General features: G+C 43.5%; 1 protein-coding gene and 1 non-coding gene across 25 annotated transcripts in view; both read left to right on the top strand.

Moving 5' to 3' along the window:
* Window positions 1–728: 728 nt before the first annotated feature.
* ATP11C (ATPase phospholipid transporting 11C) overlaps window positions 729–11,294 on the top strand; it is a 207,749-nt gene continuing 197,183 nt past the window's right edge. For 20 of the 24 annotated variants that reach the window (XR_011385560.1, XR_011385562.1, XR_011385561.1 and 17 more), the window contains exon 1: window positions 1,594–1,790. Coding sequence is in view for 20 of the 24 variants with exons in the window: in XM_070066963.1 (XP_069923064.1) it covers window positions 1,764–1,790 (27 nt within the window). In the remaining 4 variants the exon portion in view is untranslated. Of the gene's footprint in view, window positions 876–913; window positions 1,172–1,593; window positions 1,791–11,294 lie in introns of those variants that run through there. The other 4 variants (XM_070066965.1, XM_051831578.2, XM_051831579.2 and 1 more) reach the window with 3 other exon arrangements.
* On the top strand, window positions 10,854–10,912 carry MIR505 (microRNA mir-505). The gene has a single exon (NR_162670.1). It is a non-coding gene; the product is annotated as a microRNA mir-505 (primary transcript).

Raw genomic sequence — 11,294 nt, 5'->3', positions numbered from 1 at the left:
CGCAGGAAAAGTTTATTGAAACGACTCTAGACCTCTGAGGGAAAAGGAGAAGCGCCTGTGCCCAGCAGTAAAGACACTTCATGCCCTCAGAGGAGGCCTGTGGTGTATCTGGGCCTTGTCCTCAGCTCCAGACTGGCAGCAGATTGTGGCGTGGCGGAAGCCTCCAGTAAAGGTCTTTGAACTCCCTTCACTTTTTTTTTTCCTTCACTTTAACAGAAGAATCTGCAAGTTTTTCTCCAACAGCCTCAGGCCCTGCCTTAGAGGGCGGCGCAAAGAGTGGGGCTGGGGTTGGGGGTGGGCAAGCCTAGTCTCAGTGCAATTCTAAACCCAACTTTCATTTTTCAAGTTTCTCAAATTTCAGTTCTACGAAGGGGCCAAGGGCTTAGAAGGTTTCCCGGCGCGCAAAATTCACGTTCTAGGGAAGTCTCCCTGCATTCGGGACTTTGTAGAAGTTATCTTTCTCTCATTTCCCACTGGTAGGAATCTTCTGAGCGCTTCTGGCCGCCGCATCCAGCCAGTGTAGAAAACCGCATTTCGGCGCCACGGTTTCAGCCGCTTCCTCCTTCGACTCTCTGGGCAAATCCCTGACGGGCGTGTGGGGGAGCTCCCAGCCTGCTTTACGAGGAGTAGGGGAATGGTTGGACTACAACTCCCAGGCTGCTTTGGGAGAAGCACGAAGGCGTGTTGGGGGGGGTGTTGGGGTAGTGGCGACGGCGGCGGGGGGGGGGGGGGGAGTGACTGGGAAATCCCGCCCCGCTGCGCAGCAGCAACGACACAAAGCCCGACTTTACAACCTCACAGAGAAGGTGGAAGTAAGAAGGCTTAGGTGCGGAGGCAAAACGAGAGAAAGAACTAGAGGAGGGAAAGCTGCGTAGGTGGGAACGGAAAACTCACCTTTCAGGGATGAGAAGGGGGCCGCTTTCATAACTACTCCCCCCGCCCGCGCCCCGCCCCACCCCGCCCTCGCTGGGGTCTCCACAGCGCTCTGCCTGTCCCTACTCCTTGCTCTGAGCCCGGCTCCTCCTCTCAGCCGGGAAGCTGCGAGCCCGGCCGTTTCGCGGGCTCAGGGCGGGCGGGCTTCCCTGAGGCTCCCCAGCCCGAGTGCCGGACGAGAGCGCGGGCTGAGGAGAAGCTGCGAGTGAAGCGGCGCAGCGGACGAGTTAGGGGCCGGGTGAGGGACGCTGTCGCTTCCGACAGGAGATAGGGCAGTAGCGGCGGGCTGAGGCGAGGTGGGGAGGATTGGTCCCTCGTGTCCTGAGTGGGGTGGCTTCGGAGGCCAGCGGGGGAGGCAGCTGTGGTGGCACTGCGCTTGGGGAGAGTACGGACTGCGAGCGGGGTGCCGAGCCCCGCTCTGGCGGAGAGATCGGGGCGCCCCCCCCTCCCCGCAGGAGGAACCTAGCGCGGCTCCGCCATCCCTCCCCCGCGCGCCGAGCTCTTTCGCGCTGGCGCTGCGGGCTGCTGGGGGCTAAATAAGGGGGCGCAACGGGGCCGCCGCCCCCGGGACGGGCGGGCCGTGAGTGAGGCGGGGCGGCGGCCGCGGGGGCCGCGGGGGCCGCGGGCGCTAGGGCGCGGGCGGCACGGGGGCGAGGGGGCGGGGAAGCGCGAAGAGCCAAGGAGGGCAGGCGACGGGCTGGCGGGCGGCCGGGCAGCCCTCCTCGCTACCCGCTTTGAGCCGCTGGCCCACGCCGCAGTGTGTTTTGTGGACGGCGCCTTCCCAGATAGCCCAGGAGAGCCCAGCCCAGCGCCGGACAGCCTTGGACGCGATGTTCCGCCGGACCTTCAGTCGTTTTGTAAGTACTCTCGCTGCGGCTCCCCGCGTGCCGCTCGGCGTGCTCGCCGGGTCCCTCAACACAATTTCCTGAGAGGGGAGCAGCGTCTTTGGCAGACACCAACACCCTTTTTCCTTTTGACCTGAACACTTTGCCCAGGCGGCCGGGGCGGGGAAGCTGGTCGGGGTCTCCCACCGCTACCCCCAGGACAATTTCCCCGGCGCTGGAGGCCGCCCTCGAGCTGGGTGCTGGGGGGACCGACCCGGGCGCCTCTCAATTGGCCAATTAGTCGAAGATGGCGTTTTATGATCCGAGAGGAAGCTTTCTTTTGTTTCCTCTGCCAGGAGCACATGGACATAAAACTAGAACTGTCACTGTGGCCCAAAGGAGAAGCTGGGGGCCGAGGGAGCAGGAGGCTAGGACAGGACTCAGCTCTTACCTGGGGCTCGTCCCAGCGGGTAGCTGGTGACCAGAGGCAGGGCAAACTTTCCAGATACAGCCTACGAAGCTACCTTGAGGGCATCGTAAAAGCGGGCTGGGTGCAGGTGGAGAAGCGGGGTGGCTGCACCGCCGCTGCACCGAGCGCCAGTGTGAAACCTCGGGGACAACTGAACACCCACGACATGGAACCCACGGAGGGAAGGCAGGCTGCGGCTGCACTGTTCCGTCCACGTTTCCCCCCTGCCAAGTCCCCAGGAGAGGGAATTTCATTGCCCTGGGACTTTGGTCCATGGAAACTCGGTTTGAGGCTGCTTTTTTTTTTTTTTTTTTTTTTGAGTAGCCTGTTTACTCCTAAGAGGGTATGTTAAGAATGGAGCAGAAAAGGGGCCATTTACTTCCATGCTGGCATTTGTAGCAACTCCCTTAATTTCGAGAGGAGGTGGTGGGAATAGGATTTTATTTTTGCCAATGATGTGAAAGAAAGGGCTCATCTGCAAATTTTGATTTTTCTGTAGTTAAAAAAAAAAAAAAAGATTGAGTGCCAGGCTCTTTCTAGCCCCTTTCCCCCTTAGAACACATGTTGGAGAACTTGCTGATTTCATTCTTTTCGTGCAATTATTCCTGAATCAGAGCGTTACTAATGCACTTTTCATATTTCAGATGAATTTGCTCTCAGTTTTTCCCTGTATTTGAAACTTTCACAAATATACCCTAGTTGAAAGTAATAACTTGTTTATCCCTTTTGAGGATATCTTTATCAAAATAGTGGTATGTTAGTGTATTTCTAAATGTGAACCTTACCTAGAACCATGCCATATGAAATTGGAGCAGATCATTAACCTGTACCACCAAGCATTTGAAGGTGTACCTATAAAGGAGCTTGAAATTAATAAAAATGGCTTGTACTGGATACTTTGCTAAAGCAAGTCACTAAAATATGTTTCTCAAATTCATCCTGAGACTAAAAGAGCATTGTACTTCATGGGTCTGTTCTCATAGATTCTTGTCATCTTAGAGTGTTGTTTGGTGGTGACAGGGAAAAATGACAAGGAGAGCTAAATATAGTATTTAGGAAAAAGGTGATCTTTTCATATGGCATACCCATGTTGGAAAACGACTGAGCTCTGGATCACATAAACGTGATTAACTTAAAACTGAGCTATTGAAATCCCATTTTTTAAAAAAGGATGTGGATATTTGAAACTCAGCATCCCAGGTACTGGTCTAAAGGCCCCGTTTGCTTGCCTTTTGATTAAGAGTGAATGATCTGCATTGTATCAGAGTCTAGTAATTAAGCAGTGCTGGCCCAGAGAGGCTGGGCATGCAGTAGAATTTGCAGCAGTTGTTGAAGTGCCAGCCTGCAGGTTTGAGACTAGTACTTTGCATCCCCAACCAAGATCTCTGCAGAGGATCACTTTCGCTTACACTGAAGGGAGCTTTGACCTCATTGTTTAAGCTGGAATGTCCAACTGCTCACGTTTTTCTGCACAGCCATGACTATGGTAAGTCCTGGAAATTTGCAGCAGTACAGTAAGCTGGAAGGTTCTTTGGGGTTGTAGCTGAGCCCTGGGCCTAAGGCAAGAAATTAAACTGCAAACCATTGGACTAAATGCAAAACATTATCAAATATTCATTGCTAAGCATGACTTTATGTTTTTTGTGGTAGGGGCAAAATTTTAGATTCCTTAAATCAATAAAGCACATGCTGTCCTTATCTTTTGCATGGCAAAGATTGTTTCAGGGGCACTGCCTTTTGAATCAATAGAAGGCTACAATTAAAGACTTAGGTGAGACTTGAGACTGGCACAGCAACATGTAATCAAGTTGTGTGCTATCTTATAATTGTTTTAATATTTTAGAGATAGATAGGGTTTTGGATTCCTTTCAAAATTATTTGTTTATTTTGGTGTACTTAGAGGTTTTTGAAATTGGCTTTGAATGGGAAATAAATTACAGTGATGTTGATTATACTTGTTGGTCATTGAAAACTAGAGAGCTGCCTTGTTAGAAAAGGACTTTATATTTTAAACTCATTGTGGCAAATAAAAATCTCTTAGGAGTCTTATCTTTCATAGCTCAGTTATTTTTGCTAGGTCATTTTAAAAATGCTAACATATAATTCCCTAGGTTCTCCACTTCCAAGCTAAAAGAAATAGTGATTCATTATATTTTTTAAAGATATATCCTTGACATCTTTGCCATTAATAATTGCATTCCTTCCTTTTTGATGAGTTAATGACAGTCTTTAGGTAGAAAGAAATGGATGAATTTGGTATATAGCATATTAGGATTTAGGCATGTAGGAGGTGTATTAAAAGATTTGAGTTGGATATTTCTGAATGCATTAAAACACCTCATGTTCCCAGTCCACATCTCCATAAATTAAAAAAATAAATAATAATAGCTTCATCTGTACAATTTGTTTCCTTCAAAGGCATATTTGATCAGAAGTCTTTACTAGTTGAGACTTAAGCATCACAAACTTTTAAGTTATTCTGTTGTCTTTTAAACTTAATAAAATTTCCAGTGATTATATTTTCACATGGGTTAAAAGATTTATTGAAAGTCTAAACAAGAATCCTCCCTTCTTTTGGGCTTATATTATTTCATGCTAAAGATTTAAATAAGATATTTCTTCATAAATTAGAAAAGGAACTTGGCCAACTGGATGCTGTCAGTTTAGCTTGTTGGAGAGTAATATTTACCAGTTTTATATTTCTACACAATTGATAATGAAAGCTTAATTGTAGGTATGAGAAACTGTAGTAAATTAATATCTCTAATTCTCAAATTGCTTTGGTTCCATAAGCATGCAGCACATGGTAATAATATCATACAAAAAACATCTTAGCAGTCAAAGACATCCAGTATTGGAAAGAAATTAGACTATATAAGCAAGAATGAAAATTCAAAATGAGATGGGAAATGCAAAATAAAAGTTGATGAAATAGGTAGGCAATTTATTACTTTGAAACCAGGGTAAGGCCAATCTCATGAAACAATATGTGGAGACAATTAACAAAGAAATTCAGGTTATTGCTTTCTTTTTTTTCCAGAAACAAGAAGGTTTTTGGTTTCCTCCTTAAATTATCAGATTAATTTAACTTTTCTTTTGTTTTCACTTTTCTGATAACCTTGGCATGACACTACTGAGTCTGGCAAATATCGACTTTATTACTGTAGAGATATATTTGCATGTGTATAGCACAGTAATTTTGTATTCACAGAAGCTTCATAAATAGTCTGTGTGTCTTGATTCCTATCAGTTCATACACATCTAGGTTTAACAACTGAACTTGCTCCTACCTAAAAGAAACCTTATTATCATATTGCATTATAATTATCTTTTAACTTCTGTGGTTCTCTAGACCAGTCTTTCTCAACCAGGAGAGAATTAAGCTGTAATACCCTAGGGCATGCATTGTGGGCAATAAATTAACTTCTATCCAACTGGAGGAGGAACCCAGTTGAGAAAAAATTGTCCTAGACTTGAAAGCAGCTTGAAGGCAGGGACAGTTTACAGTGTATCCTTAACTCCTAGCACAGTGCTTGGTGCCCAGAAGGTGTTCAGTGAATATTTGTTGAATGAATATCTTTTGTTTCATACAAATAATACACTTTACTTAGAGAAAGGGATTTATAGTAAACATCTCCATATCCGGAATGATTGAAAAATGAGGAGTTCTAGTTAATTGGGATATACCATATACTGATAATTAGTTTTTTAAAAAGATTTATGTACTTATTTGAAAGTGAGAGTTACATAGAGAGAGAAGGAGAGGCAGAGAGAGAGAGAGATTGATTTTCTATCCACTGGTTCACTCCTCAACTGGCTGCAATGGCTGGAGCTGTGCCGATCCAAAGCCAGGAGCCAGAAGCTTCTTCCAGGTCTCCCACACCGGTGCAGGGGCCCAAGGACTTGGGCCATCTGCTGCTGCTTTCCCAGGCCATAGCAGAGAACTGGATCAGAAGCGGAGCAGCCGGGACTCGAACCGGCGCCCATATGGGATACCAGCACTGCTGGCTGCGGCTTTACCCACTATGCCCAGTGCTGACTCCCAATAATTGATTTTGTAAAAAGATTTATTTTAAAGACAGAAAAACAGAGAGGGAGATCGTCCATCCGCTGGTTTACTCCCCAAATGGCCACAATGGCTGGGGCTGGGCCAGGCTGAAGCCAGGAGCTTCTTCCAGGTCTCCCAAGTGGGTGCAGGGACCTAAGTACTTGGGCCATTTTGTGCTTCTTTCCCAGGCACGATAGCAGGGAGCTGGACTGGAAGTGGAGCAGGGAGGACTCTAGCCGATGCTCACATTGGATGCCTGCATTGGAGGTGGCAGCTTTACCTGCTACACCACAGCGCTGACCCCTGATTACTGATTTTTAAAGAATTAGAATGAAAGCTAATACTGAAGCTATGCTGACCAAAGTGTTGTCTTTCTTGAATGATTACTGCATTTTATGGTTTTGCAGAACATTATTCTGTTCAACAAATATTCAGTGAGCATGTGCCGGGCACTATGGTAGGTCCTGGGGACACATGGGTGAGCACGACAGACTAGGTTCTTGTCTTTAGGAGCTTTAATTATTGCATGTATGGCTATAGAGGGGGCATGATGTATTGTGTCTCATATATTTGTGAATACCACAGAATCTGATCTTTTTGAATAAGTTACTATTATTTACTTGTCATTTGTCTTTCTATCAAAAATAGATTATCCAATCTCAATTATTTTCTGTTTGTCTGGATGTTAGATGAAAAGGAGTTGTTTGCATTTGACACTTTCTGTATGACATATCCATAGCAGATAGGTGCGGTGCTGACACCATGCAAGGTGAGAAACCTATTTGGAAATGAACCCCTAAAAAGTTGAAATAAAACTTCACACAAGTATAAACAGGTTTTGTCCCCCCCTCCACTTTTTTCCCCTTATCTGCCTTTTACTAATTAAGCAACATAAAACTCTGAAGGTCTCCTAAATGCCTTTTATAAGGGTGCTCTGTGTGTTCCTTTTGTTTGTGGTTATTACTAATGATTCAGCTCTTTAGTGAGTACTATGGAGTACCTCTATATCAGGTTTCCAATATTTCTAAGGGACTTTAATAACAGGTGAGACTTGGGCAGGTCAAGCCGTTCAAATAAAGTTGTTTCCTCAAGCAAGTTGCTGGTTGACTACCCAATGGACGGTGGGTCCTGAGAGGTAAAGCATGTCCTGTGCCTCCTGGAAGAACCACGCTAACCTTCCTGTGTCTGCATTTTGTGTAAACAGCTAGTGCATTGAGTCAATTCAAATACTGCTTTGTTGAGTGATGGAAAAAAATCAAGACTGACTACTTGTCTAGCATGATCAGTTAATTCTCTCAAAGAGGGTGGTGAATGCATAGGATACAAAATTAAAATACTGTTTTTTTCTTCAAGGTGGTAGATTTCTGTATATTAGTAGTGATTTCTTTTTTAAGATTCAGTTTATTTATTTGAAAGGCAGAGTTACAGAGAGAGAGGTACAGACAGATCTCCCATCTGCTGGTTCACTCCTTAAATGGCCGCAACAGCTGGGGGTGGATCAGGCCGAAGCCAGGAGCCAGGAACTTCATTCAGGTCTCCCTCATATGCAGCATGGACCCAAGCACCCGGGCCATCTTCCACTGCTTTCCCAGGTGCATTAGCAGAGAGCTGGATACAAAGTGGAGTAACTGGAACCTGAAGCATCACTCATATGGTATGCTGGCATTTTAGGCAGCTGCTTAACTCACTGTACCACAAAGCCAGCATTAGTGCTTTATACAGATTAATTTCGTATATCTGAAATCCTTGAAATTGGAGGAATTTTTCTGGTTGGGTGTAAAGATCTGGGATTCCACAAAAAATTTAAGTGCTGCTCTTGAATTTATTTGTGTGCACTTAAGGTTTGTCTTCTTGGCCTGGTATAAGGGTGGATCAGTGGTGATCATAAAACAAGCATATTAGCATAACTGGAGCATATGTTAACACTACTGCAGCTTAATGATAAATGAGAGCTCAGCACTGCAGATATGGGTGCAGGGTGCCCTGTGCCAGCACATTGGCAGACAGCCCTTCAATTATTGCAGTGTATGGATGGACTGCTGGTTTGGCTGACTTCTTGATTATATACAAGATTTGGTTTACAGATGATATTGGGATCATGGATATACAGATTTAGGTGGTTAATCTGTATTTGTGAAATAGACTGTCATTGATTTCTCACCCCATATTTATTTAATAGAATATGAGAGGACTGATGAGGCCTATCTTTTTTAAGCAAATACTATTTGTTTTTAGGTTCCTTAGTTATATGTTGTCTTTTTTTTAACAGTTGGGTTACACCATTTTTTAAAAAGATTTATTTATTTGTTTGAAAGGCAGAGTTACAGAGGAGGAGAGAGAGAGATCTTCCATCCACTGGCTCACTTCCCAAACTCCAAAGCTAGAACGAGAAGCCAGGAGCCAGGAGCTTCTTCCAGGTCTCCCATATGGAAGCATGGGCCCAAGCACTTAGGCCATCTTCTGCTGCTTTCCCAGGTGCATTAGCAGGGAGCTGAATCAGAAGTGGGGCAGCTAGGACTCGAACCAGCACCCATATGGGATGCCAGCACTGTAGGCAGTGGCTTTACCCGCTACACCACAGCGCTGGCCCCTATATGTTGTCTTGAAGTATTAAGATGACAGTGCTTTCCTAGTCCTACCTCCTCACCAAGATATTCTTAGAAAATCAGAAGAGCATTTTTGATAATGATTTACAGCTAGTACAGCATCAGATAAATAGCAGATGTTCAATAAATACTTACTAAATTGTTTTGAACTGAATTGACAACATAGTCGGTGTCAGTAGTAACAGGTGAAAAATGATCAGTTGAGTAAGCAGCCACCATTTCAGACTGTACTATAGAAATGTGTGTAGTGCTGAAAATACTTCTTTTTCATTGTACAAGTAAATGAGAAAAAAAAATAATTGCATGTCCATTTAAAGAAAAAATCAGGAGAAGTTTTCTGTTTGCTTGCTGTTTTCCCTTTTTACCAGAAAGATAGTTTTTAGCCCCTTCCCCTTTCTTGGAGGTTCATAGAACATTATAATCAGTATAGTGTCCTCAGCTTCTAAAATTGTAAGCGAATTCATATTCTTTTTTGTCAAATGTAGTTGATAAGCTTATATTTTCTGTTACCACTAGCATATCAAATATACTTTGAAAATCAGAGCTGCAATGTTAATTCTCTTAAGAGATGTGTATCATTTGACTTAAACCAAATGTAAGTGTGCAATATTTACTTTCAGGATACTACTCAGTATTCAGTGCTGGGAATGTAAGATACTTTCCTCTGTTTTCATCCAATCAACACCAACAGGGTAGATACACCTATAGCAAGAGACAGAGCAAACCAGAGGAACTGCAGAGTTTGATGGATTTGGAAGCAGTTGTGTTGTGAAATGTGCCTCAACTATGTTGAAAGGGTTAATGCAAGTCCTATTTCTTCCATTTACTGCCTAGTTCAAGAAATTGTGCACTGCTTGCTGTAGTTCATATACATCAAACTGTTTCTCAAAATGTTGCTTTTGGACTATTTACATAAAAATCCCTTTGGATTCATATAATTAATACAGATTTCTGGATATTAAACTTACAGAATCCAAATCTCAGATGATAGTTTCCAGTAAAGTGCACTTCTAGCAAACACTCCAGGCAGTTCTTAGGCTCACTAAAATTTAAGAATAGCTGTATATCATATGGTAAGCACTAAGGTATTTAATTTCTGATCACATTCTCCATTCACTGCCCTGTACTTCAATTTCTTCATCTAAAGAATGGGGATAATAATATGTATCTCACAAAATTGTTGGATAGACTATTTCCTGCTACTTCAGTTGGATCAGAGGTCCCCCAAACATCCCCAAGTTGGACAGTCAGAACTTAGCGTCTACACACACTCATGGGTTGATTTATTATAGGAGAAGGATACAACGTGAATCAGCAAAGGAAAAAGGTTCATGGGACTGATGTGGGAGAAACCGCATGCAAGCTTCCAACAGTCTTCTCAGCAAAGTCACACAAGGCATACATTATTTTTCCATCAAGTTGTGACAGATTGTATGAAGTGTTGTATACTGGGGGAGCTCATTAGTTACTGTGTCTAGGTTTTTATTTGGAGTTATTCACATAAGTACACTCTACCTGGTATATATCAAAATTGCAGATGTCTAAAAGGAAAGCAAGCATTCAACATAAACCATATTGTTTGTACATTATGTCCTACAAGCCACTCTTTACAGAATTATGGGAATCTTTCCAAAATCCAGGTCCCCAGACATGCCAAAGAACCTACTGTGTAAGTAGGCCTTTTTAAGAATAGTAGTCTCAGGTCTGTTATGCTAACTCTTTCTTACATACTAATGTTATGATTACTGATATTTTTTTCAGTGAAGTTACTTGCCCAAGAACCTTTAAGCTAATTGGTAGCAGAGCTCAGACTGAGACATCCATCAATCATAGCTTCTGTTCATTGTTACCCAGAGTCATGCTTCTTAATTATGGATTATGGGTCATTTCTGTTCATATTGTTGAAAATATTCACTGTTTGTCACTTGCAGCAGAAGAGCAGCCTGCCGGTGGTAAATTGATGCACCCAGTGGGGGAGCCAGGAAGTATTGATGTTTCTGCCAGTTTAGCGTCAACACTTGCTGGTTTCCTCTTTGGAGCATCACCAAATTCGTGGATTATCTTTTCCCTGACTTTTGGACTTTTATTACTGCTCCACTCTTCTTTTCCCATTCATTTGCCCATATTTATGATACTCATTTTCATGACTATCTCATCTCATTTTGTACTAGCTCATAAAGTACATGTTAGCTCATTGGTACCTGATAGAAAAATTCTTGGTAACACAATTCCGAATAGTGGGCATACTAAAGAGCATTTTATCAAGGAATACTACCTAGGGGAAAATGACAAAAATGTATTGAGCTAATAAATGAGTTTTATGACAATATTTACAAATATTTTATTCCAAGATAGCTTTTTGAGTTTTTGTAGTCATGGAAAACCCTGGGCACATCTCTAGTTGTTCACAAGTT

This window comes from Oryctolagus cuniculus, chromosome X (genome assembly GCF_964237555.1).
Source record: "Oryctolagus cuniculus chromosome X, mOryCun1.1, whole genome shotgun sequence".
Lineage (NCBI taxonomy): Eukaryota > Metazoa > Chordata > Mammalia > Lagomorpha > Leporidae > Oryctolagus > Oryctolagus cuniculus.
Note: the sequence above shows the minus strand (reverse complement) of the source record. Positions and strands in the feature narration are given on the sequence as shown.